The sequence below is a fragment of the Bos indicus x Bos taurus genome, chromosome 14, assembly GCF_003369695.1.
Source record: "Bos indicus x Bos taurus breed Angus x Brahman F1 hybrid chromosome 14, Bos_hybrid_MaternalHap_v2.0, whole genome shotgun sequence".
Taxonomy (NCBI): domain Eukaryota; kingdom Metazoa; phylum Chordata; class Mammalia; order Artiodactyla; family Bovidae; genus Bos; species Bos indicus x Bos taurus.
Window position 1 is genome coordinate 547336 of NC_040089.1, and position 27417 is coordinate 574752.

The 27417-nt window shown below is 57.5% G+C and overlaps 2 protein-coding genes across 11 annotated transcripts in view; one reads left to right on the forward strand and one right to left on the reverse strand.

The window, feature by feature from the left end:
• DGAT1 (diacylglycerol O-acyltransferase 1) lies at nt 1–11338 on the forward strand. Of its 4 annotated transcripts, none has more exons than XM_027560503.1 (17): nt 1–88; nt 5163–5250; nt 7194–7234; nt 7314–7399; nt 7492–7544; nt 7760–7865; nt 7967–8080; nt 8181–8255; nt 8326–8429; nt 8520–8558; nt 8631–8672; nt 8746–8790; nt 8865–8977; nt 9065–9130; nt 9218–9305; nt 9399–9461; nt 9534–11338. In XM_027560503.1, the coding sequence occupies exons 2-17, from the start codon at nt 5245–5247 to the stop codon at nt 9687–9689; spliced, it is 1197 nt and encodes a 398-aa protein (XP_027416304.1). In that variant the 5' UTR covers nt 1–88; nt 5163–5244; the 3' UTR covers nt 9690–11338. The 4 variants fall into 4 exon arrangements, with proteins under 4 accessions (XP_027416304.1, XP_027416302.1, XP_027416303.1 ...); XM_027560501.1 differs by lacking the exon at nt 1–88 and adding an exon at nt 1169–1546; XM_027560502.1 differs by lacking the exon at nt 1–88 and adding an exon at nt 1169–1546 and having other exon boundaries at nt 8181–8189; nt 9534–9965.
• HSF1 (heat shock transcription factor 1) overlaps nt 11207–27417 on the reverse strand; it is a 19749-nt gene continuing 3538 nt past the window's right edge. Inside the window, exons 2-14 of one of the 7 annotated variants that reach the window (XM_027560488.1) lie at nt 16048–16156; nt 15641–15777; nt 15279–15403; nt 14048–14123; nt 13920–13981; nt 13737–13833; nt 13521–13657; nt 13170–13439; nt 12731–12814; nt 12089–12194; nt 11945–12010; nt 11789–11861; nt 11207–11718 (exon numbers count right to left, since the gene is read on the reverse strand). In XM_027560488.1, the coding sequence (XP_027416289.1) occupies nt 11513–11718; nt 11789–11861; nt 11945–12010; nt 12089–12194; nt 12731–12814; nt 13170–13439; nt 13521–13657; nt 13737–13833; nt 13920–13981; nt 14048–14123; nt 15279–15403; nt 15641–15777; nt 16048–16156 (1548 nt within the window). In that variant the 3' untranslated portion in view covers nt 11207–11512. Of the gene's footprint in view, nt 11719–11788; nt 11862–11944; nt 12011–12088; nt 12195–12730; nt 12815–13169; nt 13440–13520; nt 13658–13736; nt 13834–13919; nt 13982–14047; nt 14124–15278; nt 15437–15640; nt 15778–16047; nt 16157–27417 lie in introns of all 7 variants that reach the window. The other 6 variants (XM_027560487.1, XM_027560486.1, XM_027560489.1 and 3 more) reach the window with 6 other exon arrangements.

Genomic DNA, 27417 nt, shown 5'->3' on the forward strand with positions numbered 1-27417 from the left:
GCAAGAGGGGTTCTCCAGCCTGATGAGGTCGCTCGAGCCCTTCCACACGCTACTCCAAGACACGGGCCAGGTAGCTCCAGCCTGCCAGGTAAGGATGTCAGGCTGGCCTCAGCCGCAAATGGTCCAGTGGGAGAACATGTCACCAGGGTCCCAGGTGCCTGTTGGTTGAGGTAAGAGGGTCAGGAGCGAGTCCGGCAGGAAGGAGGCTTGATCTCAGGCTGAGCCTCTTGGTTTATTTGCTTTCAGAGAGGCGGTCTTCCCAGCTTTGCTTACCCCATGGGAGTGAACGGAGTGGGTTCTGTGGCTAGGGGTGTTTCTTGTGTAAACCAGGCCTAAACTCCCGGTGAACCCTCGCATCTGGAGATCCAGGATACTCACACTCCATGCTCTTTGCCAAATGTTTGTGAAACCAAGTAAGATCGGCCTTGCCCGCGCACGGGCCTCACTGTGCAGTTGTTTTGGTGTATTGGTTGCTTCATTCAACGACTGGATGACTGCCGACTGTGCAATGAAACAGAAACCTCTGGGTCCCTGCGAATCAACACCCCAGGATCCTAACTCCCTGGCAAAACTGGCCCAAGTGGGGAAGGCGGGAAGTTCTGCAAGTCTGCAGATGAAGGCAGAAGCGGGGCGGGTGGAGAGGCGGGCTGGCTTGTCTACTGTGGGGGCCTGGGCAGGGGAGAGGTGGCCACCCTGGGAATAGGTGGGCATGGCACAAGTCCCGGAATGCGAGGACTGCGGCCTTTCTCCCCCTCCGTTCTCTGACCTGGCGCGTGTTTGAACAGCCTAAGTGGAGGAAAAGTGGGTGCCTACGGTGGTAATTAGTGGGTTCACAGAGCACGACCGTGCCGCGGGATGTACGTTCGGTAGACGCGTTGGGTGTCAGCCTGACGTTAACGCACTAGGCATTTCATAAATAACTACAACCCCAAATTCTGCGCCTGAGCTGAGAAATGACGAAATCCTGTGTTTATAGAGCGGGACAAGGGGCAGGCAGCGGTCAGCAGAGGCTTGTTTGCAGCTGCCCGGAAGCCCCGCGTGTTCCTCGTCTGTCCGGGATTGCATTTGCCAGGAGACCACAACTCCCAGGGTGCACCGCGCGCCAGCGGACTACAAAGGTATGCGCGCCGCGGCCCTGGGCCAGTTAGCGGCTCCGGGAACTACGCTTCCCAGGACTCCGAGAGGAGCCGTCCGGCACGGATTTGCACGCGCTGATTGGCGGCGCGGACCACGGCAGTGGCGTAGTAGAGGCGGTGGCGGCAGTTGGCCAAGGGTCCGGAGGCGGGGCCACAGGCCTCGGGTGCTGCCAGCCCGGCGGGCTACGACTTGGCCGCGGCGGGGTGCGAACTAAGGCCATGGGCGACCGCGGCGGCGCGGGCGGCTCCCGGCGCCGGAGGACGGGGTCGCGGCCTTCGATCCAGGGCGGCAGTGGGCCCGCGGCAGCGGAAGAGGAGGTGCGGGATGTGGGCGCCGGAGGGGACGCGCCGGTCCGGGACACAGACAAGGACGGAGACGTAGACGTGGGCAGCGGCCACTGGGACCTGAGGTAGCGGTGCGCGTGACCCCTAACCTTTGACCCCTGATACGGGGCCCCTGCGACCCAACCTGGTGGCCCAGGCCTGTCGGCGGCAGCTCGGGCTCGAGTCCGAGAGTCTGGCGCCTGGACCTTGGTGCACAGCTGTGCCCCTCGGGCCTCCACGGGGAAACTTAGCGGGAGGTTGGGGGCGGAGGGTCTCCTGCCCGGAACACCCAGGTACGGGGGCCGAGGGGAGGGCAGCGGCTCAACTTCTAGACGCCCTCCCTCTGCCTTCCTTTGGTGGGTTCTGAAACTTTCCCAGGGTGAGCCCACTACGCACAGTGTCCTCTACCTGGAAGGAGATACAGGGGTCCTTCCTGAGGGCTATGAGGGGTGCCTTGTGGGTTGATAAAGCTCCCGGAGGAGGAGGGTGGACCGGCGGAGAACAGAGGCAGGGGCAGTGCGAGGGGATTTCTCATCCCTCGCAGACCCTCCAGAGAATGGTCTTCACAAAGGTCCCTCATCCGTCACCCGGCGATTGACTGGCCTAGGATCCTGCTTATTACCAGCACAAATGGCTGCTCTAGGGTCAAAGTGGGTCCTGTAATGGGACCCTCACCCCTGGTTGGGGTACAGGGGAGGAGTTGGAAGTGCGCACACCCACAGGTGGGCGCCCTGCTTAGCTGAAGGACTGATGGGAAGGAGTTGGGGGAGCAAGCTGCGGCTGAAAGGGAGGATCTGACCCACGTGGGCATCAGCTAAGTCCTGCTGGCTGCCTCCAGGCGCCCCCTTTGCCATCCTCCACGCCCCTCCCCCCAGCCCTGACCTTCATCCTGGTCAAGGGCTCTCAGGGGCTCTGGTTTTGGGATCAGCTCCAGAGCTAGAGGTTATCAAGGAGGAAGTGGGCAACAGGTCAGTCAGCAAGGATTTGCTATCTTCACTGGGTGCTGTGGGGAGGGGAGGGACAAGGGCAGTTGGGGTGCAGGCACTGTCCCTGCCCTTGGGGGGCACACAGTTCACCTGAGAGATAAGATAGCCGCAGCCCTGAAGAGTGAGAGCAAAGGTCAGGCACAGAGTTCAGGATGACACCAGGGGAGGGTGGCTCTGTGAGGGGCACTGGCTTCCTACAGGCCCCAGGTGGTCCTGAGGGGGCGGCTGCAAAGGCCAGGAGGCCCACAGGCCCCTCTGCCCACTCCTGGGGAACTGGATTTGGGGTCACTTTGTATGAGGTGGGGGCGGGTACCAGCTTTGGGCCAAGCTGTCACCCTGGATGGGCCATCACTTGCCTGCTCTGTATAGGCCAGATGGCCAGAAGCTGCTCCTGTCCTGTTGATGGCCCATCCTCGAGGTCTGGACCCTCGGGAAGAGGAGCAGTTGGTGGCAGGGATGGGCCACCGGAGACCCTCCTGACCTCCAGGACACGCAGCTGTGTGTGCCTGTCCCCAGGCCACATGCCACAGGGCTGGGGGCCTCCTGGGGCAGGGCTGGGCATTGGTCTGGCTACTCTTGGTATCGCCTCTGCCTCCCTGCCTCCCAGTCGTCATCCTCCCACCTCTGCCTCCCTGCCTGTTCCTCTCTTTCTCCTCAGGCCCTTCCGGACATTTCCTGCTCACCTAGGTCTGGGCAGGCGGGGTCAGGTGCCGGGTGTGAGCTCACTCCTTCCGGCAGCAAGGTGTAGCTATGTGCCGGAAGGAAGGCCGCTGCTGTTGCCTCGCCTCTGAGTGCATCCCTTCCAGGTCCTCCACACTCCCCTGTGCCCCGACACCTGGTGCGTCCTTCAGCCATTGGTTCATGGGTCCTCCAGGCACAGCTTTCTAGTCCAGAGCCTCTAGGCTGGGTGCAGGAAGTGCTGAGGAAGTGGCAGCCGGGAGGCGAGCTGGCACCCTGTCCCTCCTTGTTCTGTCCGGCCCTGGAGCTGGACCGTATGGCCCCGCATGTGTGATCCCCACTTGGGGCTGTGCCTCTGGGCAAGTTGGGAAGCTTGGTGAGCCTCATTTTCATGTGCCCGCCTCCCAGTACTGATGTGCAGGTTGAATGAGGTGCCAACTGTAATGAGTTGGAATGGCCCTGCTGGCTGGGTGGGAATGGGGAGCAGGTGGGGGCCGCTGGGGGGCACAGAGGCACACCCAGTGCCTCAGTCAGGGAGAGGGTGACAGAGAAGCTCTGGGTGAGGCCCCACCTCCACTCTGGCCATGGCTGCTGCCCTTTGGTCCACTGCAGTGAACTGTGCCATGGGGCTGGACCTCTGTGGGGATTGGTGGGCAGTGGGCTTTCTTCCCGCTTGGGGCCTCTGACCTCTGGGGGCAGGGCGCTGCCCGGGTGGGACAGTCGGAAGGCTGGTAGAGGGACCTGAGGGGTCTGTGTGGTGGCTGGGGGCAGGCCTCAGGAATTTGACAGCAGGGATCTGGAAAAGCTTTAATAACATTATTTGTTGTCAGGATTGGGAAATGCTCCCCTCCCCCCTCCCCCTCTTTCATCTTAGAGACTGCTGCACATCTGGTCAGTGTGGTCTTCTTGGTGGCCCCCAAGGTGGCAGGGGTCACACTGTTATGAAACCGTCCCCTGGGTATGTGGTGCAGACATGCACATGCAGATGGTGATTGGCAGGTTGTAGCATGAGGTGGCTTTGGGACGGTTCCAGTGACAGTGAGTGGGCTGGATCTGGGGGGTTCTGGGCAGGTCCATCAAGCGGATACCCCCACAGACTGTCCTCTTGGGATAGTTGGGCCTGGGAGCCCTGCTTGCCTTGCCAAAAGGCAGGCGCAGAGTCACGAAGAAGAGGGCTTGGGGGCTCAGAGCCCCACTGTGTGTGCAGCCCAGGGTGGACCTGGAGGAGGTGCGTGGGCAGGCTGGGCCGGCCGGGGCCTGGGGTGGGGGGGCCTGGTGTGGCAGGGAGGCAGGGCCAGACTGTCAGCGCTGCCTGGCTGAGGATGCTGGCACCCTGTCCTCCCCAGCCGTCTGTCTCCTGGGTGCAGCCATCTGAGTGCTGACCCCAGCCGCCCCTGGAGGCTGGCTGTTCTCCTGTGCCCTATTGCTGGGGACATGTGTCCACAGGAGGGAAAGGGAAGCCCCGGCCTCTCCCCTTACAAAACTGGAGGCCTTGCTCAATGCCCTGGATGGCCTCCTGGTGGCAGGGTGGTTGGTGGGAGGTGGGGCTGCTGCTTAGAACCCGCCAGCGGGCCTGGGCCTGGGCTGAGCTGCACCCCTCCACCTCTGCCTCCAGCTGAGGGTTGGCTTCCATCTCCACCAGGCCCAGCACTGGGCACAGGGCTCTCAGAGGCAGGCTCTGAAAGTCCCCTGCTGGCTTCTGCAGTGGACTCCAGGCGCCGAGCCCCCAGGGGGCTCGCATGGCACTCACCCTGCGAAGCCACGTGAAGGCTGGGTCCTCCCCTCCGGAAGGGCCAAATGCAGGGCATGGGTGGTTTGAATGGTGGCCCCTGGGCTCCCCGGAGGGACCAGCTGCTGTGGGGGCCGCCCCCTCCCCACTTCCGTCTTGCATCACCAGCTCCTGTGGCACTCCCCACGCCCCGTCCCCCAGTGGGAGCGGCAGGCCCCCGGTGGCTCTGCCCGCGGAGGGGGATGTGTGGGCGGCGGGGTGGCCTTGCTGCCAGATGCTCTGCCCCGAGTGTCCGTCTCCGCTCTCCAGGTGTCACCGCCTGCAGGATTCCCTGTTCAGTTCTGACAGTGGCTTCAGCAACTACCGTGGCATCCTGAATTGGTGTGTGGTGATGCTGGTACGTAGAGTGACACCTTGGAGCAAGGGTCCTGACGGCCGGGGGGCCATGGGCTCTTCTCCAGGGGTAGGTGTCTGTACTTGTGTAGCTGTGGTGAATGGAGCTCTGTGCTGGCGGTGGGGGTCCCTGGAGCAGCCGTACCCCGGGACCCTACCGGGAGCATGCTCATGCCGTCCCTGCTGAATCCCAGGAGATGCCTGCAGAGGGCAGCCTGGGAGCCTCTGAGCTGGGGTCTGCGCCCCAGGGGGCACTGGAGTCTCCCCAGGGGGTGAGAGAGAGTAGGCAGGGATGGTCTGGTGGCCCTGGGTGGGGGATGGCTGCTCCGTGGGCCCAGGCCCTCCCTGGCAGCACAGGTGAGTGGTCTTGGGGGTCCACGTAGAACTTCCTCTTCTGTTCCAAATTGCCCTCATGGGTGCGGCATGCCTGGGTGAACCTGGGGGAGCAGGGTGAGGACATGCTTCTCAGCCCAGCCCACAGCTCCAGGCCACACTCTGCAGGACTCTGGCCCCTCCCTCAGCCCTGGAGGGAGCAGGACTGGAGTCCTGTGTCCGCCTTGCTCTGACCTGGCCGAGGCCACTGCTGTGGGGCCCCAGCAGGCCTGCCCAGCAGAAGGTGGAGTGCAGGGACCCCAGGGGCAGCCTTCAGGGTGGGGCAGGGTGAGGCCCGACTGGGCCCAGCCCCACCGCTCAGGGCTGATGTGGCGCGAGGCCTTCGCCCCTCCAGCTGACGTGTCTGCCTGCCCTGGGTGTGGCTCCAGAGGCTGCCTGTGTACCAGGGGCCCCCACGCTTCTGTTTGTGGTTCTGGGCAGTCCCCTGGGGAGCGGTGGGGGCTGTGTGCCAGTCCAGACCCAGTAGTCCACGCGTCCTGGTCTCTGGAGGCCGTGGCTGGTCCAGGACTGTGGCAAGGTGGTCGTGCAGGGCAGGCCCTCAGCAGCCTGTCTGTTCTCCTGCAGCCCCCAGCCTCCTGGCCCTTTGGTGCACCCACAAAGCTCCCCCCTCCCCCAGGAGCTGGGGCCGCCTGCTGCGTCCTCTCGGCAGCCTGGGCTTCCAGGTGGCTGGGCCTCTTAGCAGCTCCAACTCTTGCCTGTGGTGGGCTCTCAGGACAGGCAACTGCCAGTCGGCAGACATTGCAGGACCACGTGTGTCCTGGTAAGCTGGCTGGTTAGGTGTTTAGCTGGGGGATGGTGTGGCAGGTGGCCCCTGCATCTCTGAGCCTGTCACCTCCTCGGGAAGCCTTCTGGGTGGGGGACTCCACCCATGTCGCCTGGAGAAGCATCACTTTTCCACAGAGCCTTCTGCAACCCCCGTGGGGCCTGAGCCTGGGGTGGGGGAGGTGGTGGCCCCTGCTCCTGCAGAGGCCAGCCAGGCATCTGGCCCCAGGCCACTGGCAAGAGCTCGTTGTGTTGGGGGATCTGTCCTTTGCTGCTGCTGCAGGAGCGGCCGAGGCAGGCGGGGGCGTGAGTAGGGGTGGAGACCCAGGCCCAGCTTCCCCAGCCCCTCAGGACCGGCCTGCTCTTTCCCACCACCCCACCAAGTGCGTGGGCACACCCCGCCTGTGAGGATGGGCCCGGTTGGCAGGGCGGAGCCCTGGGAGGGTGGCAGTGCGCCGGGCAGGCTTGGACTTCACTGGGGCTTGGGGTTGTCGCTGTGGCCAGGGGCGCTGACCCGCTTGGTGGGACGGACGGCCGCTGGGCAGCAGGTTTCTTCTGCCGCGGTGGCACAGGCACCTGGGGTTGTGGTTGGCTCCAGGCGGGCGGGGGCTGCGTGCCCCTGCGCAGGCACACAGGCCGTGGGTGGGGAGTCTCAGAGCTTGGCGTGAGGTCCCGCAGGGCTGGGCCTGCAGGATGGAGGCCACTGTCCTGAGCTGCAGGTGCTGGCAGGAGCTGGGGTGGGCGTTCTGGGGCCGTGGCTGACAGCGTTATGTCCCTCTCTCTCTATCGCAGATCTTAAGCAACGCACGGTTATTTCTAGAGAACCTCATCAAGTGAGTGGGCCCCGGCCTGCCCCAGCCCCTGCCACCTCACCCCTCGCCTACACAGACCCTCACCCACCTGCGTCTGCAGGTATGGCATCCTGGTGGACCCCATCCAGGTGGTGTCTCTGTTCCTGAAGGACCCCTACAGCTGGCCAGCTCTGTGCCTGGTCATTGGTGAGCTGGGTGCCCAGGAGGCCTCAGGCCGGCGGTGGGTGGGACAGGGCTGATCTGGGCCTGAACCTGCCCTGGGTTGCTTCTGTCCTCAGTGGCCAATATCTTTGCCGTGGCTGCGTTCCAGGTGGAGAAGCGCCTGGCCGTGGTAAGCAGTGCCCTCACGCCCTCCCCTGACTTGCCTCAAGGTCCTTACCAGTCGGGCTTAGGGCGGGCCACCAGCTGGTCCCACTGTGCTTCAGGGTTTTGGGCCTTTCGTGGCCTTCCTGAGAGGGGCTGCACCTCAGGCCTGGTGGCTCTTCCTCAGGGAGGTCCTCTGACCAGGGAGGGGGGTCCCTGGCTGACGCTCTGCTCCCACCCCAGGGAGCTCTGACGGAGCAGGCGGGGCTGCTGCTGCACGGGGTCAACCTGGCCACCATTCTCTGCTTCCCAGCGGCCGTGGCCTTTCTCCTCGAGTCTATCACTCCAGGTGGGCCCCACCCCCGCCCCCGCCCCCGCCCCCGCCCCCGCCCCCGCTGTCTCGGCCACGGGCAGCGCGGGGGGCGTGGCCTGAGCTTGCCTCTCCCACAGTGGGCTCCGTGCTGGCCCTGATGGTCTACACCATCCTCTTCCTCAAGCTGTTCTCCTACCGGGACGTCAACCTCTGGTGCCGAGAGCGCAGGGCTGGGGCCAAGGCCAAGGCTGGTGAGGGCTGCCTCGGGCTGGGGCCACTGGGCTGCCACTTGCCTCGGGACCGGCAGGGGCTCGGCTCACCCCCGACCCGCCCCCTGCCGCTTGCTCGTAGCTTTGGCAGGTAAGAAGGCCAACGGGGGAGCTGCCCAGCGCACCGTGAGCTACCCCGACAACCTGACCTACCGCGGTGAGGATCCTGCCGGGGGCTGGGGGGACTGCCCGGCGGCCTGGCCTGCTAGCCCCGCCCTCCCTTCCAGATCTCTACTACTTCCTCTTCGCCCCCACCCTGTGCTACGAGCTCAACTTCCCCCGCTCCCCCCGCATCCGAAAGCGCTTCCTGCTGCGGCGACTCCTGGAGATGGTGAGGCGGGGCCTCGCGGGCCAGGGTGGGCGGGCCTGCCGGCACCCGGCACCGGGGCTCAGCTCACTGTCCGCTTGCTTCCTTCCCCAGCTGTTCCTCACCCAGCTCCAGGTGGGGCTGATCCAGCAGGTACGTGCCCGGGGGGGGGGGGGGGGGGGGGACTCTGGGGCCGTTGGGGAGCTGACTCTGCGCTTTTTGCAGTGGATGGTCCCGGCCATCCAGAACTCCATGAAGCCCTTCAAGGTGAGCAGGCAGGCCTGGCAGGGTGGGTTCCGGGGTCAGGGCTGAGGGAGCCAGCTGTGCCCTGTGCCCACAGGACATGGACTACTCCCGCATCGTGGAGCGCCTCCTGAAGCTGGCGGTGAGTGGCCTGCTGGGTGGGGACGCGTGGGGGCGGGTGGGGCTGTTCTGGCACCTGGCACCCACTCCCCACAGGTCCCCAACCACCTCATCTGGCTCATCTTCTTCTACTGGCTCTTCCACTCCTGCCTGAACGCCGTGGCTGAGCTCATGCAGTTTGGAGACCGCGAGTTCTACCGGGACTGGTGGTGGGTGGCCTTGCCGGGGCGGGGGTGGTGGGGGCCCCCGCTGGGGCTGGGGCCGGAGCCCCTGCCCACTCTGCCCCGCCCCCGCAGGAACTCCGAGTCCATCACCTACTTCTGGCAGAACTGGAACATCCCTGTTCACAAGTGGTGCATCAGGTGGGTGTGCGCCTGGGGGCGGGGGGTTGGGGGGTGGGACGGGGTCGCGTGGCCCGGGCGCCCAGCCCACTGCCGCCTCCCCCGCAGACACTTCTACAAGCCCATGCTCCGGCGGGGCAGCAGCAAGTGGGCAGCCAGGACGGCAGTGTTTCTGGCCTCCGCCTTCTTCCACGAGGTCAGTGCACTGAGGGCGCGCCCTGCCCCTGGTGGGGGTGGGGGTGGGGGTGGGGGTGGGGGTGGGGGCTCGCTGACGCCCCTCTCCCCTCAGTACCTGGTGAGCATCCCCCTGCGCATGTTCCGCCTCTGGGCCTTCACCGGCATGATGGCGCAGGTGAGCAGCCCTGGACCCCCGCTCCGCCCCGCCCCGCGAGCGCAGAGGCTCACTCCCGTCCTGTGTCCCCAGATCCCGCTGGCCTGGATAGTGGGCCGCTTCTTCCGCGGCAACTACGGCAACGCGGCCGTGTGGCTGTCACTCATCATCGGGCAGCCGGTGGCCGTCCTGATGTACGTCCACGACTACTACGTGCTCAACCGTGAGGCGCCGGCAGCCGGCACCTGAGCGCCTCCAGGCTGGCCCCCTCGTGGGTGTTGGACTGCTTTGCCGCGCTGCCTGCGGCTGGACTAGAGCCTGCCCCAACCTGGGCGCAGCAGGAGGAGGCCTGGCTGGTGGAAGCTGCCTCCTGGCCCCCACCAGGCCTCTGCCTGAGGGGCTTCCTCCTGCCAGGGGAGAGCAGGCCCGACGCAGTTCTGGCCCCTGGGAGGTGCCCATGCTCTGGAAACCCTACAGATCTCGCCCAAGGGTCTGAATGTGTCAATAAAGTGCTGTGCACAGTGAGCTCCCTCAGCCTCCAGGGCACAGGGCTGGCAGGAGGGGGCGGCCCTCCCACGTGGGGCCATGCTGTGGGAAGGAGGCCCCAGCGCCTGGAGAGGAGCTGGGGCTGTGGTGACCCTCCCTGCCTCACAGGGCTCTGTGGTCAGACGTCTTGCCCTGCAAGGTGGAGACTCCATGCTCCAAGGCCCCCTGTGCCTGAGGTCTGCACACAAGTGGATTCAACTTGGGTCAGGCCAGAGGCTAAGGTGTGGAAGAGGGTTGAGAATCAGGCTGACTTGAACGGCAGCAAAGACTCCGCAAGGCAAGGCTGCAGAGGTCTCAGAGGCTATGCGCACAGTCCCCTGCTGGGGTGCTCACCTGGGCTGGGCTCTGGGCTGCTTGGACAAAGCAGGTGGCCTGGCTCAGCCCTCACCGAGGGCCTCCCTTGGGGGCAGAGGTTGGCCTGATGCCAGGGGCTCCCCGTTTTTCCAGGCCCTCAGCAGGTAGTTGGGTGTGGCCCTCAGGATACCTTGGTCCCAGAGCTTGCCACTCAAAAAGCTTGGCAGTGAGGCAAGGGCAACCCCGGGCTGTTCCCCCCTCTACTGGCTCTGCCGCCTGGGTTGGAAACCCTGAGGCTGTGCCAGGCAGGTGTACCCTGACAGCCAGCCATGGCCCAGTAAGATGGGTGCCCGAGGTGGTACCTGGGCAGCGGACCCAGCTGTGCTGCCCCCGCCCCAACCAGAAGCCGCTCTAGCCCATGGTGGTCGTCTGGGCGAGACAGGCTGGTTGGCTAGGCACTGTTTGGTCTACAGCAGGTGTAGGCAGCGTCTCCCTGACCCCTGCCTCCTAGGAAGCCACCACCCTGGGCCCTACTCATCAGCAAGGACAGCGAGCAGGGCTGAGCTGGGGGTGCGTGGGCTGCTACGGCCCGCCACCTCCATCACATGCACCTCTGCACCCCCTGCTGCCTGACTCAGGAGGGGGGGGGGGGTCCTGTGCTTCCTTCACTCCAGACCCACGGTGCTGACCCAGTGCACCCACCTGGTCCTCTAGTGCGGACCTGGCCACAGGGCTCCTGTGGGCCCACGCTGATCCCGCCCTGGTCCCTTCATAAAGAACTCTTGAGCACATGCAGCCCAGGGGAGCCAGGAGGCTCCAGTGTGCTGTGTCCATCTGCCTCCCTCCAGCCCCTTCCGAGACACTGCGCATCATGCCCCCCTCCACCCCCACCCACACTGGCAGGAGGAACAGACAGGGAGACCACACACAGAGCTCGTTGTTTATAAATCTCTGCCTGGCTCATCGATCTGTTTGTCCATGTATATATCTGTATATCTCTATGGAAGGGGAAAGGGGGACTCGTGTAAAAATCCAAAATACAATTCTATGAACACCTGCATCCTGGTCAGTCTGAGTGTGGCCGTGAAGCCCAGGTGAGCTGTGGCTCACAGGGCTAGGCCCTCGGTGCTGGCCGGGGGCCACGCCCCACCCCCTCTCCCCCCCTCCGCCAGCCAGGGGACCAGGCTCCTGGACACCAGGCCTGCCCAAGGCCTGCTCTCCTCCTGGGGCTTCTACGAGACAGTGGGGTCCTTGGCTTTGGGGGGTTCTGAGCCCGTCAGCAGGGAGATGGTGGGGTCATCCGAGTAGTCGTCTCCCTCGGAGAAGTAGGAGCCCTCCCCCAGCTCGAAGAGCACCGGCAGGTCGCTGCTCCCCACGTCCACGGAGCCCGGGTCCAGGAGCAGCAGGGGCTGGGCGGTGTAGTGCACCAGCTGCTTCCCTAGGGGTGCGACTGGGTCAGGGTGCCGGTGGGGCCGGGGGGCGGGGTGGGGGTGGGGGGCTCAGCTCACCTGAGTCTGGGCTGCTTTTCTCTGCCTCCAGAGGTCTGGGGGGCTCCTGGGGAGAGAGGAGCTCCTGGATCTGCTGGGGCAGCAGGAGGGAGCACAGTGAGGGCTCCCGCGCGGCCCTGCCCCGCCCCCCCCGCCCCAGCCACCCCGCCTACGCACGCTGGCCAGGCTGCTGTCCAGGTCGGGCAGGCTCATGTCGGGCACCGTAACCGAGGGGCTGAACAGCTGCAGGGAAGAGGGGGCGGTCAGACTGCCCTGGGAGCGGGGCGGGCTGGGCGCGGGGCGGGCAGGGCTAGGACTCACATCCAGCAGGGTGCTGGTGTCCACGCTGAAGCCATGGCTTGTCAGCATGGTCTGCAGGTTGTCCAGGTTGGAGTCCATGGCGTCCAAGTGGTCGCTGAGCTCGGTCCTGGCCAGAGGAAGGGGAGCAGGTGACATGGCATCCAGGCACCCCCAGGTGCAGTCCTGCCGGCCCTTGCGCCCAGCTGCCAGCCTGCCCTGCGCAGGCTCACGGGAGGCCCTGAGGTGGGGCCCTGGGCCTGGGACACTTGGCCACCGGTGGTGGCTCAGGCTCCCTCATCACCGTGAGGCCCCGTAAGGCAGCACGTCAGGCTGGGCCGGCTAAGACATCAGGGGGCTGAGTTCAGGGCTCAGAAGGGCCGGGGCCCCAGCTTCTCAGGTTCAGCAACGCCTGCCCTTCACACTGGAGGACAGCAGGAGGGTGGAGCTGTGCTCGGCCAGGCTGGGCCAGCCTACCCCAGCATGCGCCAGGATAGATTAGGCCTGCCCCCTCGAGGAGGCCAGGCAGTACCTCGGGGTGCTGCCTCAGGCCCCAGAGGTGGGTGGGGAGCCTGTTCACAGGCTGGGCAGGGGTCTGCTCAGAGGCTGGGGAGGGGCCCAAGCTCTGGCGGAGCCCTCCTCCCTCCCCAGTGGGACAGCGCTAACCCTGGCTGGACTCGGCCATGCAGAGAGGAGGAGGGGCAGGGGAAGAGGCGGGCGACCCCAGACATCTTTGGAGTGCGAGCCAAACTGCAAGATAGAAAGACAAGAGCCCCCCACTGCCGGTGGGGGCCAGGCGGACTCCAAGCCCCCACCCCGCTCACCCACCTCTGGGGTGGTAGGACAGACAGACCAGGCGGCCCGGGGAGGGCGGCTCAGGGGGCAGGGGTGCCCGCCACGTGCCTGGTTCCCACGGTGCAGGGGCTGCGGGACCCCCTGGCTGGCATGTCTCCCTCCCCAGCTCCATGCTCTGGGCCAGGTCGGCCAGTTTCCCCCAGCAAATCCCATGCCGAGGGCCTGAGGGCCATGCGTGTCCAGCCCGGCACTGTCCTTGTCGGAGGCCCCTGCGCTTCCAGAGACCGAAGGGCGCCTGGAAGGCACTCACTTGTCTAGGCAGGCGACGCTGAGGCACTTCTCGGGAGCCGAGGCGGGCAGGGGCGAGGGGGGGCGGCCCCCGGTGTCCACGAGGGGTGTGGTGGAGGCAGCGGGCGTGGGCTCGCTCTCCCGGAGGATGGAGTCAATAAGGGTGGTCGGGGACAGAGGCGTCTCCACCATGGAGGATGGTCGGCCGGGGCTGGCACCCTCTGCCCGGGGGCTCTGTGGCGGGCTTGGGGGCTCCTCCTTTACGCGAACCAGGGGGCTGCTGGACAGGGGCCTGTCCGTGGGGCACAGGCATCAGCGGGTGCCTTTGCCGGCCCCACCCGCTCCTGCCTGCAGGGAAGGCGCTGGGCCGCACCTCTCGTCTACACTCCCGCCTGAGGAGGCCACGGGGCTGCCGGGGGCCAGTTCGGTGATGTCGGAGATGATGGGTCCGGAGCTGGTGACAGCGTCTGGGGAGTAGAGGCTGGAGCCGCTGTAGGCTGGGGAAGGGGCCTGCCACCAAAGGGAGGTGAGCACGGTGGTGCGTGCTGCGTCCCCACCCCCGCCTCCGCCCTGGGCGCCCGCAGCTCACCGGGTAGGGGCCTGGGCCGTGGATATGCTCCAGCGAGTACTGCCGGCCGTACTTGGGCATGGGGTGCGCAGGGCCGCCGTCGTTCAGCATCAGGGGGCTGTGGGGAAGGGTGGGTGAGTGGCGGCCCGGCCTTGTGGCCCCCGGGTCGCAGCCCACGGGAGACGGGCGTGCCCCGTGCCTCACATCTTTCTCTTCACCCCAAGGATCCGGTTTGACTGCACCAGCGAGATGAGGAACTGGATGAGCTGCAGGGGGAGAGGCGGTCAGCCCAGTGCGGACAGGGACCCCCTCCCCGCCGGCCCGGTGCACACCTTGTTGACGACTTTCTGTTGCTGGGCGTGCTTCTGCCGCAGGCTGGCCACCTCTCGCCACAGCGCCTCGTTCTCGCTGCAGCAGACCAGGCGTGGTCAGCAGGTGGCGGGAGTCTCGGGATACCTCGCTCCACCATGCGCCCACCCACTGGCCCGTCCCTGCCCGCTGCCGAGCACGGGCCAGAGGCCAGGCTGAGACCCCAGGGCCCTCTCGGTCACAGTCAGGGTGGCAGAGCCTCCAGGCTCTCTGCCTGGACCGAGGATGGGGCTCCAGGGAACAGAGGCAGTGCGGCTCTCAGGCCACAGGGCTGCAAGTGCAGGTTCTCCTGTGCCTTTAGGGGGTCAGAAGTGGCCTTAAAGAGCTCGAAGGGCCACCGCAGCAGCCCACGCCCTGCTCAGCACCAGTAGGTCTTCTTGACAAGCGACAGACCCTCCTATGCTCACTCTAAGAGGCATCCCTGTCCTGGAGGCCAAGGCCACCTAATCCCACCTCTGGATTCCAGCCAGCCAGGCATTCCTGCTGGGCTCTGACATGAGTAGTTAGGCAGGGGCTAGGAGCCTCCTCCACGGTCTAGGGGTGCGACGGCCTGCACCCCAAGTGGTTTTGAGGCCACCCTGGGCTGGGGTGCTTGAGGGCCCCGAGTACACAGGAGGAGGTCTAAACTGGCCCCTATGGGGGTCCTGGCAGTGGGGGGCTGGGGGGCCTAAAACCGGTTCTGTGGTGACCAGACATGCCCCAGGGAAAGGGAGTCCAAACCTGCAGGCCTCCTGCGCCAGGCCCGATGAGAGGTGACACACACTGACTGGTGCGAGGCGCATGTGTGGGTGGCGTGAGGGGCCCGAGGGCATAGCTGGTGCTTGGGCTCAGCTCTGCGGGCTACCACGGGACCGCACCTGACCCCACCTCCCAATAACGAGTCCAGCCTGGCATGGGCCGGGAGCCTGTGCAAGTCCAGACGTGGCCCTGGCCCGAGACTGCAAGGCCCGGAGCCCACAGGACCAGGGCTGGGGAGCGGCCTCGCCAGCAACACCTCCCCCATGTCACTGTGCAGGAGGCCTCTCACGTCCCCACCCCATCACTCTGCACGAAGTTCTTTCTGGAACCCTTTCCCGGGGGTAAGTCTGGTTACGACAGAACCAGCTTTAAGCTCCCCCCAGGCTGGACCCCCCACGGTAACCCCAGCATCCCAGAGGAGGTGCGCCCTGCTCCCACGGCTGTCCCAGGACCTACTGCTTCATGGCCAGCAGCTTGGAGTCCATGCTCTCCTGCTTCCCCTTCATCAGCTGCACGTCGGTCAACAGCTTGGTAACACTGTCCTGGCGAATCTTTATGTCCTCGCTCCGCAGAGTGGACACCTGGGTCCCCGGGGGAGCAGTCACTGAGATGGCCTGGGGGCGGGGCGGGATATAGCAGAAAGGGCCGAGGGGCTGCTGGGGTGGATGGGCCTTCTCTGGGGTGGCCAACGGGGGACAGGCACCTGGTAGAAAGCAGGCTTGGCACAGCTACGTTAAGCCAGGCCAGCGAGTGGATGCTGCTGTTGCCGGGGGTCTGGGCGGAGATCTAAGACCATGATGGGGAGAACGGCTACTCACACTGGTCACTTTCCTCTTGATGTTCTCGAGGAGCTGCTCCTGGCCTCGCAGGAAGCACGGGTGCTGGAACTCGGTGTCGTCCCTCTCTGGCTTGACCAGGCCACCCTGCTCAATGTGGACCACCTTCCGGAAGCCATCTGCGCACGATGGAATTGGGGCAGTGCTGCCTCAGGGCTGGGGTCTCACCCCTCACTCCAGTGAGGCCCCTACCCCAGGGAGGATGGAGGGAGGCCCTGGCGGGCGGGGCCTGGCTCAGGGAATGCCCAGCACTGCCCTCCCAGAAGCGCTGCCTGTGGTGGCTGGGTGGTCTTAGTCTCAGGGAGAGTCCCTGAGACACCCCTTCCCCTTCAGCTGCGTGGGCTCTGGGCCGCGTGGGGCTGTATGCAGGGCCAAGGCAGTACACTCACACATGTTGAGCTGCCGCACGAAGCTAGCCATGTTGCTGTGCTTGAAGTACTTGGGCAGCACCTCCTTGGCAAACTGGCCCTGGTCCAGCACGTGGAAGCTGTTCCCGCTCTGCCGGGAGACGTGGGGGTCACCACAGCCTCTCCATGCAGGGGCTGCACCCCAACCCTAGGCTGGGTGACAGTTTTCACCTGGGATCCCACATCCCTGCTGGAGGCCCGCCAGGTCACACCTCAGCACTGTGGGCCCTTCCCTGAAGGGCCCCATGTCAGCGCCAATCCACAGTTTTTCCCTACGTACGGCTAAGACCCCAAAAGGAGGCAGCCAAGGAGACGGGACCTAACATCAGGTCCTCGGGAGGAAGACAACACAATCATGCTCAGAACTGAAGTTTTGTGGTTCTTCTTCTGGGAACAGAGATGAGAACAAGATGAAAAAACCGCTACACTGCTCTTCCATGTCTGTCCAGACCTCGGTCCAGAAGCTCCCAGGGTGGGCTGGGCATGGGCCCCGCTGGGGTGCAGGATGGGGTTGGGGAGGAGCAGGAAGGGCCCCGTGGTGTCAACACGGACGCACACGTGAAAAGACACAATGGAAGAGCGTGAGCTGAGGGGAAGGGTGGAAAAGGGACCTTCTACAGCTTTTCTCCTCCACAGACACAGTAAGAACACCAGCAAAAAATGCTAGAGACAACTTCTTCAGAACTCTGAAAATGACCCACAAGAATTTATTCAAGAAATGGTTGAATCTCAGTAAGATCCGAGAACTGTGGTGTTCTAACTTGCCATGTCCCTACCTCCTCTCCTGTAACTGAGAAAGCCAACAGCTCAAATCATGGTGGAATAAACGTTCTAGCATCCATGGGGCTAGGGCTCATTCAAGGCCTGCAGTGTCTCCCTGGAAGGTTCCACCTCCAAGGCTGTTTTTGATCTGACCTTTTATGCTGAAGCTCTTAGCAGAAAAAGGCTTTTCCCTAGAGATGTTTGCTGAAAGCATCAAGAGGCAATTTTAAATTCATGACGGAAAAAAAAAACACCCAACTCATCACGCCGAACACAGTGGACCACAGATGGAGAAAACTGGCCAGCCAGGAAACATAAAAGAGCTAAGGAACAAGATTTCAAGAAGAGCTTTGAAAAGCTCCAGGATATTCCTGGGATCCAGAAGTCACACGTGCATGTACAGCTGTGTGCATGTCCGTGAGAGGTCCAAGGCAGCTCTGTGTAAGCAGGAAGCTGAGGAGAAAGGGTGCCGACAACGTGGCTGGGGGCTAAAGGCACACCCAGCACACACAGTTCGCCGCAGAGACTGGGAGATTTACTGGTTCCAGCCATTAAGGAACACTCCTGCTCCCCACACTGCCTAACCACTGCGCTCACTGCGTAGGCACCTCAGTGATCACACATAGCAAACAACACAAGTTGCATAAAATTAATTCAGAAAAGCCACTAAACAAACAGCAACAACAGGAAATTGCAACAAATCCTGGTGGGTGGGTAAAATATGATATTGAGTTTAACAAATGGCGTATTATATTAATGGAAAACCTTTCAACAAAACACTCTGAGACATGCAAAGAGACAAAGTATGACCCACACATAGGGAAACAAGCAGCCAGGGGAGACCGTCCCCAAGGAGGCTCAGATACTGGACTTACTAGATGAAGACTTCAAATTCATTTGAAATATGTTCAAAGAGCAAAATAAAACAGTATGCAGGGCAGGAAGCAACAGTTAGAACTGGACATGGAACAACAGACTGGTTCTAAACAGGAAAAGGCGTCAAGGCTGTATATTGTCACCCTGCTTATTTAACTTATCTGCAGAGTACATCATGAGAAACGCTGGGCTGGAAGAAGCACAAGCTGGAATCAAGATTGCCGGGAGAAATATCAATAACCTCAGATATGCAGAGGACACCACCCTTACGGCAAAAAGTGAAGAGGAACTCAAAAGCCTCTTGATGAAAGTGAAAGAGGAGAGTGAAAAAGTTGGCTTCAAGTTCAACATTCAGAAAACATGGCATCTGGTCCCATCACTTCATGGGAAACAGATGGGGAAACAGTGGAAACAGTGTCAGACTTTATTTTTTGGGGCTCCAAAATCACTGCAGATGGTGACTGCAGCCATGAAATTAAAAGACGCCTACTCCTTGGAAGGAAAGTTATGACCAACCTAGATAGCATATTCAAAAGCAGAGACATTACTTTGCCAACAAAGGTCCGTCTAGTCAAGGCTATGGTTTTTCCTGTGGTCATGTATGGATGTGACAGTTGGGACTGTGAAGAAAGCTGAGTGCTGAAGAATTGATGCTTTTGAACTGTGGTGCTGGAGAAGACTCTTGAGAGTCCCTTGGACTGCAAGGAGATCCAACCAGTCCATTCTGAAGGAGATCAGCCCTGGGATTTCTTTGGAAGGAATGATGCTAAAGCTGAAACTCCAGTACTTTGGCCACCTCATGCGAAGAGTTGACTCATTAGAAAAGACTGATGCTGGGAGGGATTGGGCGCAGGAGGAGAAGGGGACAACAGAGCATGAGATGGCTGGATGGCATCACTGACTCAATGGACGTGAGTCTGAGTGAACTCCGAGAGTTGGTGATGGACAGGGAGGCCTGGCATGCTGCGATTCATGGGGTTGCAAAGAGTCGGACACGACTGAGTGACTGAACTGAACTGAAAGAAATAAAGAAAAGCATAAGATTGATACCTCTTAGAAGAAAGTATAACAATAAAGACAGAAATTACAAATATGAAAAGTCCTGGAGTTGAAAAGTGTAACAAATCGGATTTAAAATTCCCTGAGGGGCTCAAGAGCAGATCTGAGCAGGAATAAGGTGGAACCAGCAAACGTGAAGGAGTATTGTCAACTGAGATTTCCTGACTGAGGAACAGAAAGAGAAGTGAATAAAGACAGTGACACACGGGACACCAGCAGAGACCAACACACGCATAAAGGAGAGGGGCGGAAAGAATATCTGCATAAATAACGACCCCAAATTTGATGAAAAATATCTGAGAAGCTCAACAAATTCCAAGAAGGATAAACTCACAGAGATTCACATCTAGACATCCATAAGACCAAGGAAAACTCTTCAGAGCAGTTAGAACCAATTCATCACACATAAGGAATCCCTAATAACAGTTTCTGAATATTCACTGGAAGAACTGATGCTGAAGCTGAAGTTCCAATACTGTGGTCACCTGATGTGAAGAACTGACTCATTAGAAAAGACCCTGATCCTGGGAAAGATTGAGGACAGGAGGAGAAGGGAACGACAGAGAATGAGATGGTTGGATGGCATCACCGACTTGATGGACATGAGTTTAGGCAAGCTCTGGGAGTTAGTGATGGACAGGGAGGCCTGGCGTGTGCACTCCATGGAGTCACAGAGTCGGACATGACTGAGTGACTGAACTGAACTGAACTGAATAGCAGCTCATCTGTCATGAGAAACCATGCAGGCCAGAAGCCAGTGGGATGACATGCCAAAAGTGCTGAAAGAAAACAGCGTTTTTATTTTGGCCAAGAATTCTATATCCAGCAAAACTATCCTCTGAAGATGCCTGGGAAGGCAGCTAAGGAGATCCTGTGAACCACTCTCAGGGTAAACAAAGCTTAAATCACCTAAGTCTCTGGAAATTGTCCTGAAGGCATATAACAAATGAAGAAACACTTATTCAAGAAAATCTAAAACTCAACAGAAACAGTGAACGATGGCATTTTTGGCCACACCCTGCTTCCTCCTCCTCCTGAGAGTTCACCTGGATTGATGGCACACTCTGGGGAGCTCTGGCCAAGAAGGTGGGGATTTCTTACCCCTCAGTTTACAATCAGCACGTTCTGTATCCTCCTGAGAGGGTGAGGGGGCAGGCCACCAGCATCTCTCATCTTGCCCAACTCAAAGTTTGAGGGTCTCCTTCTCCTTTCTGTCCCCGCTTACAAAATGGAGTCTCTACCCAAGCATGACAGGCTCAGAATACTGGGGTTTCAATCACCCTCACCCCAGTTAGCGTTAATTTCTTTTTCTTATCTTAAGGTACTGGGTAGGACTTCCCATACAACATCTGCTAGCGCTGGTGGAAACAGGTTTCTGCCTTGTTCGGATTCTGTGGGGACAGCGCTCAGGAGCTCACCAATAGGCATGACGTTAGGTGTGCAGTTTGTTTTTGTAACAGCTGAAGAAGGTCCCTGCTATCTCTGGTTTCCTGAGTGATTTTTTTAAATATCGCGAACATAAATTTTGTCAAATGCTTTTTCTGAAACAAATATGATTATGTGCTTTTTCTTTAGATTATTAACATGCTGGGTGATACTGATTCAAAAATCCTGAACCATCCATACATTCCTGAGATAAATCCCATTTGTTGTGACATTAGTCTTTTTATGTACTACCAAATTTGATTTGCTAACGTTTAATTCTTGCCTTGAGAACCCTATGAACAGTATGAAAAGGCAAAAAGATATGACACTGAAAGATGAACTCCCCATTTCGGAAGGTGCCCAATATGCTACTGGAGAAGAGTGGAGAAAGAACTTCAGAGAATGAAGAGATGGAGCCAAAGCGAAAACAATGCCCACTTGTGGACGTGACTGGTGATGGAAAAAATAAAGTCTGATGCTATAAAGAACAATATTGCATAGGAACCTGGAATGTTAGGGCCATGAATCAAGGCAAATTGTAAGTGCTCAAACAGGAGATGGCAAGATTGAACACTGACATTTTAGGAATAAGTGAACTAAAATGGACTGGAATGGGTGAATTTAATTTCAGATGACCACTGTATCTACTACTGTGGGCAAGAATCACTTAGAAGAAATGGAGCAGCCCTCATAGCCAACAAGAGTCTGAAATGCAGTACTTGGGTACAGTCTTAAAAATGACAGAATGATGTCTGTTCATTTCCAAGGCAAACCAATCAATATCACAGTAATCCAAGTCTATGCCCCAGACACTAATGCCGAACAAACTGAAGTTGAACAGTTCTAGGATGACCTACAAGACCTTTTAGAACTAATACCAAAAAAAGATGTCCTTTTCATCATAGGGGATTGGAATGCAAAAGTAGGAAGTCAAGAGGTACCTGGAGTAACAGGCAAATTTGGCCCTGGAGTACAAAATGAAGCAGGGCAAAGGCTAACAGAACTTTGCCAAAAGAACGCACTGGTCATAGCAAACACCCTCTTCCAACAATATGAGAGATGACTCTACACATGGACATCACCAGACGGTCAATATCGAAATCAGGTTGATTATAGTCTTTGCAGCCTAAGATGGACAGGCTCCATACAGTCAGCAAAAACAAGACCTGGAGCTGACTGTGGCTCAGATCATGAACTGCTTATTGCAAAATTCAGACTCAAATTGAAGAAAGTAGGAAAAACCACTAGATCATTCAGATATGACTTAAATCAAATCCCTTAAGATTATACAGTGGAAGGGACAAATAACTTCAAGAGATTAGATCTGACAGACAGTGCCTGAGGAACTGTGGACAGTTTCATGATATTGTACAGAGGCAGTGAGCAAGACCATCCCCAAGAAAAAGAAATGCAAAAAGGCCAGATGGTTGTCTGAGGAAGCCTTACAAATATCTGAGAAAAGAAAAGTAAAAGGCAAAGGAGAAAAGGAAAGATATACCCACCTGAATGCAGAGTTCCGAAGAATAGCAAGGAGAGATGAGAAACTCTTCCTCAGTGGTCAAAGCAAAGAAATAGAGGAAAACAACAGAATGGGAAAGACTAGAGATCTCTTCAAGAAAATTAAGAGATACCAAGGGAACATTTCATGCAAAGGTGGGCACAATAAAGAACAGAAATGGTATGGCCCTGACAGAAGCAGAAGATATTAAGAGGTGGCAAGAATTCACGGAACTATACAAAAGGATAATCACGATGGTGTGATCACTCACCTAGAGCCAGACATCCTGGAATGTGAAGTCAAGTGGGCGTTAGCATCACTATGAACAAAGCTAGTGGGGGTGATGGAATTCCAGTTGAGTTATTTCAAATCCTAAAAGATGATGCTGTGAAAGTGTTGCACTCAATATGCCAGCAAATTTGGAAAACTCAGTAGTGGCCACAGGGCTGGAAAAGTCCCGCCTTTCATTCCAATTCCAAAGAAAGGCAATGGAAAAGAATGTTTAAACTATCACACAATTGCACTCATCTCACATGCTAGCAAAGTAATGCTCAAAATTCTTCAAGCTAAGTTCAACAGTACGTAAACCGAGCACTTCCAGATGTTCAAGCTGGATTTAGAAAAGGCAGGGGAGCCAGGGATCAAATGGTCAACATCTGTTGGATCATAGAAAAAGCAAGAGAATTCCAGAAAAACATCTACTACTGCTTCACTGACTAGGCTAAGCCTTTGTGTGGATCCAAACAAACTGGAAAATTCTTAAAGAGATGGGACTACCAGACCACCTGACCTGCCTCCTGAGAAATCTGTATGCAGGTCAAGAAGCAACAGCTGGAATGGGACATGGAACAACAGACTGGTTCCAAATTGGGAAAAAAGTATGTCAAGGCTGTATACTGTCATTCTGCTTATTTAACTTCTATGTAGAGTACATTATCCAAAATGCCAGGCTGGATGAAGCACAAGCTGGAATCAAGATTGCTGGGAGAAATACCAATAACCTCAGATATGCAGATGACACTACCCTTATGGCAAAAAGCGAAGAAGAACTGATGAGCCTCTTGATGAAAGTTAAAGAGGAGAGTGAAAAAGCTGGCTTAAAATCCAACATTCAAAAACCTAAGATCATGGAATTCGGTCCCATCAGTTCATGGCAAATAGATGGGGAAACAATGTTAACAGTGACAGGCTTTATTTTCTTGGGTTCCAAATCACTGCAGATGGTGACTGCAGCTCTGAAATTAAAAGACCCTTGCTCCTTGGAAGAAAAGTTATGACCGACCAAGACAGCATATTAAAAAGCAAAGACATTACTTTGCCATCAAAGATCCGTCTAGTCAAAGCTATGGTTTTTTCAGTAGTCACATTCACATATGGATGTGAGTTGGACCATAAAGCAAGTTGAGCGCCGAAGAATTGATGCTTTTGAACTGTAGTGTTGGAGAAGACTGTTGAGAGTCCCTTGGACTGTAAGATCCAAGCAGTCAATCCTAAAGGAAATGAGTCCTAAATATTCATTGAAAGGACTGATGCTGAAGCTGAAACTCCAATACTTTGGCCCCCTGATGCAAGGAACTGACTCATTGGAAAAAACCCCGATTCTGGGAAAAATTGAAGGCAGGAGGAGAAGGGGACAACAAAGGATGAGATAGTTGGATGGCATCACCAACTTGATGGACAGGAGTTTGAGCAAGCTCCAGGAGTTGGTGATGGACAGGGAAGCCTGGCGTACTGCCAGGGATCACAAAGAGTCGGACACAACTGGCGCGCTTTCATGGCGTGCTGGCGCCATGGCAAAGCCTGGCATGCTTTCATGGGATCACAAAGAGTCGGACAGAACTGAGCAACTGAAATGAATGGGACTGAGTGACTGAACTGAAAGTTTTATAAACATTATGAAGCATATTGGTAATTTTCTTGGGACGGTTTCGTTATAGGTATTTTGATCTGAAGATTTTTTAGAAAGGTTCATAATTTTACGAATTCTACTTCATTAATATAATCAAGACTACTAATAGTTACCTGTCTCACCCTGGGTGCGTTTTGACAGTTTGTGCTTTTCAAGGAATTGGTTCATTTTATTAAATTTACATGTGCAGAGCTGTACTTCCTCATTACCCTCTTACTGCCTGTGGTGTCTGTTGTGATACACCCTCTGATGGTCATCATGTTGGGAATTTATGTCTTTTCTTCTTTGTCATGCTGCAAGTTACCAACCTTTTCAAAGATTCAGCTATTGAATTGATTTATCATGTTTTACTGTTTTCAGTTTCATTGGTTTTCCTTGTCTGTATTATTCTCTTCATTCTGCCTGCTTTGGTTTTACTCTACTAACTTTCACGTGGAAGCTTAGAAGCAGTTCTTATTTCCCTTTTGGCACGACTTTAGGTGGATCTTTCGGACAGGAAGCGTCTGGTGGACAGATGGGGAATGTTGGCACAGCAGGTGGAGATCCTCAGATGGAAGATGAGGAAGAAAGCAAGGCTCCTATGAAGGCTGCCCTCTCACGAGTCATGATGGTGGTGGCAGGTGCCACGGAGCCTCAGCTGTTTTAGGAAGTTAGTCTGGAGGTGCCTGGCTACACAGCTGTAGATAATATAACCAGTACATATTCTGTAGTGTTTGGAGCACTGTACTTCCATTGTCAACAGCTCGTTACTAGTACGTGGAATCAGAATTAATTTCTGTATACTGGCATTGAAGCCTATGAACTCACTAAATTCACTCATTAGTTTTAATAAGGTTTTGTAGATTCTTTAGGATTTTCTAAGTAAATAATGATGCTTTCTATGTATATACTTTTAATTCTTACTTTCCAATCTTGCTATCTTTATGTATTTGCCATATTGCCTGACCAGGACACCTAATACACCATTATGCTTCTTCTGCCTCCACTGAGAAAACTGTCGACATGGTGAGTTACTCCAAGTCTTGAGTGTTGAGCAGACTTCAGCTTACAAGGTCTCTTCCAGCCCAGGCCTCACGCCGACTCTGCCAGGAAGTCAGTCTCATTCTTGTCCTGTTCTTCCACATGCAATTTCCTTTTTTTTCCATGCTGCTTTTAAGATTTTCTCTCCAACGCTTGTTTTCAACACTTTGATAGTGACATGCATTGGTATATTTTGTGTTTTTATCTTCTTTGGGAGTCAATGCAATTCTTGGATCTGTGGGTTTACATTAAAAAAAAAAAATTCGGGAAAATGTCTAGCTTTTTCTAAAAATAAAGAAAGAAACCAGTTATTTCCAAAATTTTCCTCCATCCTTTACTCTGGAACTGTGTGCCAGCCCATGTGGTATTAACCCTGTAAGGCTCTGCTCACTTTTTTCGCAGTCTTTCCTCCTCTCTGTGATCACTCTGGATAGTTTCTTTTGCTACTGTGCTGTTCAGTGATCTTTTCTTCTGTAGTTTCTAGTCTGCTGTTTAATCCCCTTCAAAGACTTAATAAAGACAAGCCTTTTATGTCAGAATGCTAGACTTACCGCAAAGCTAAGACAGTAGAGTTCTGTATGTCCCACACCCGCTCTCCCTGTTATTAAGAGCCTGCACTAGTGCATTTGCCCCCAGTGTCATAGCGATGTGCTTCATCCTTAACCAAGGCTCTCATTTTTCTCAGATTTCCTTAGTTTTTACCAAACATCCTACTGTTCCAGGACATCATCCAAGACAGTACACGACATTCATATCTGCTTATGTCATGCTTGACTAACAATCTCTCAGACTTCCCTGGTTTCTGACGACCTTGATGGTTTTGAGGACTGGGCTGGTATTGTGTAGAATGTTGCTCAATTTGGATCTGTCTGATGTTTTTCTCTCATGATGAGTTGAGGTTACATAAGTTTCTGGAAAGGAAGACCACAGGGGTGGTGTGCCTGGCCCATCATGGCACGTCAGGGCACAGCCGTCAATGTGACTCATCACTGCTGACGGAGGCCTGCCTGTCCAGCGCCTCCACTGTGCAGCCCCCCGCCTTGCGGGACTTCTCAGCAGGAAGGCGCTGTGTGCAGCCCCCAGTGAAGGCTGTGGTTATGGGCCACCTCTTTGAAGGGGGAGTGAACACAGAGGTAACCAGCGGTGATTCTTCTGCAGCGGACACTTGTTCCCGACACATTCTGCTTATCCGCCTTCTTTCTCACATCTTCTACTTCTCGGTCTTAAGATTTTAGCTCTACATTCTTGAGCACACAGAGCGTTTTAGTAACTGTTTTAACAGTTACTAGTTTCCTGCTAGTCAGTTCCATCATACCTGGGTCTGTTACTCTAACTCCCTTGTTACCGGTGACATTCTCCTGCCAAGTGGCCCATCTATTAGTTTCAACTGGATCCCAGACACGAGGCATGTTACCACATTCTGTTTGACTTTAGTCGTCCAGTTGTCGTCCTTTCAAGAGGGCTGCACCCTCAGTTCTGAAGGAAGGGATCAGCCTGATCCTTTCAGGCTTGTCTTTAAGTTCGTTCACACGGCGTCGGGGCAGCTTTTTCTCTGGGGCCAATCCAGCTGCACCCTCAAGCCTCGGCAGTTCTGAGGCACCGGGCAGGCTCTACGCTCAGAGCAGACTCTACGCCCCAGCTGCGAGGACTGCACACAGCTCCTAGTGGCTGTTCTTTCCCTGGAAGGTTCTTGGGCAGTTGCCCAGGTCTCACGCCACCGGTGGGTGAAGCAGCACTTAGCTGAGACCCGCGCAGGGCCTCTCGCATAGCTCCTTCTCGCTAGTACCAGGTTCTGCCAATTCTGGCTGCCTCAGCTTCACCAAAGACCAGGCTCTCGAGTTTGAACGCTGCCTGGACAGAAAGCAAGGGCTCACCCGTCCTTTCGTGTAACAGACCTGAACACTGTCGGAGGGTGAGTCCATATTGGGTGTGTCCTGCCAGCCCAACCTTAAGGGCTGTTAGAAGCCTGGCAGGCCTGATGGTGAGTCCCTCACAGGACCTCTTCCCTCGTGCCTCAGAAGTTCAAGGCCCCTCCTTCTCTGCTGACCCCATGTCATTCCTGAAGAAGGTCTTGGCTTACCCTTGGACACGGAGGGACTAGTGATGGGACATACAGCAGGGGAAGGGAGAAGCTGATGCCCAGCTGCTAGCTGGCAAGCAACGCCTTTGCCTCTGAAATGCAGGGCTTAGTGAATACCCAGTCTTGCTGTAAATTTGGAGCCTGTGGCCCTATTTCCTACAAAACGTTTCCCTGAAACATATACAAAGTTCTGCACATACGCACATCTTTACAGAGGGAGGGTCTCTGTCTGTGAGCAGATTCTCCAAGGGCTCCACATCAACAGGATTAACCACCACGGTGACTCCAGTGGCCCACCTGCACCTTTCAAGAGTCTGCCCAGAACAGAAAGCCCGTCTTAGTCCTCCAGCCAAAGCGATAGGTCTGCGTGATGTGTTCTGGGAGTCGCGGGCATGCAGCGGGCACCCGCGTGCAGTAAGAGTGCCAGCGCTGTGTGGACGCAGCTGCAGAGCAGCTCGGTGCCCTTCACGGCCTGTCTCCTCAGCCAAGAAGGAGCCCACCTGCACCCCCCTCACGTCCCCGTCCTACTTGTGCTCAGGGTCAAGCTCTCCGGCCGCCACCCCACACTTGGGTCTCCAGGCCCAACTGAACGCAGGGGCCTCTGCTGACTCAGTCACCGCTGGGCCCAGGGGCAGGGGCTCTGGGGTGGCTGCCAGCGCTCCCAGGTCGGGAATCCCTGCAGCCAGAGGTGCAGACGTGGGTCCCTAGCCTGTGATACCCGAT

What these genes read in the sequence shown, in the direction of transcription:
- DGAT1 (XM_027560500.1), top strand. Translation starts at nt 1,356, where the DNA reads ATGGGCGACCGCGGCGGCGCGGGCGGCTCCCGGCGCCGGAGGACGGGG. An exon ending in CCTCCGCCTTCTTCCACGAG is followed by an intron (nt 9,306 to 9,398) that starts GTCAGTGCACTG and finishes CTCTCCCCTCAG; the next exon opens with TACCTGGTGAGCATCCCCCT. An exon ending in TCACCGGCATGATGGCGCAG is followed by an intron (nt 9,462 to 9,533) that starts GTGAGCAGCCCT and finishes CTGTGTCCCCAG; the next exon opens with ATCCCGCTGGCCTGGATAGT.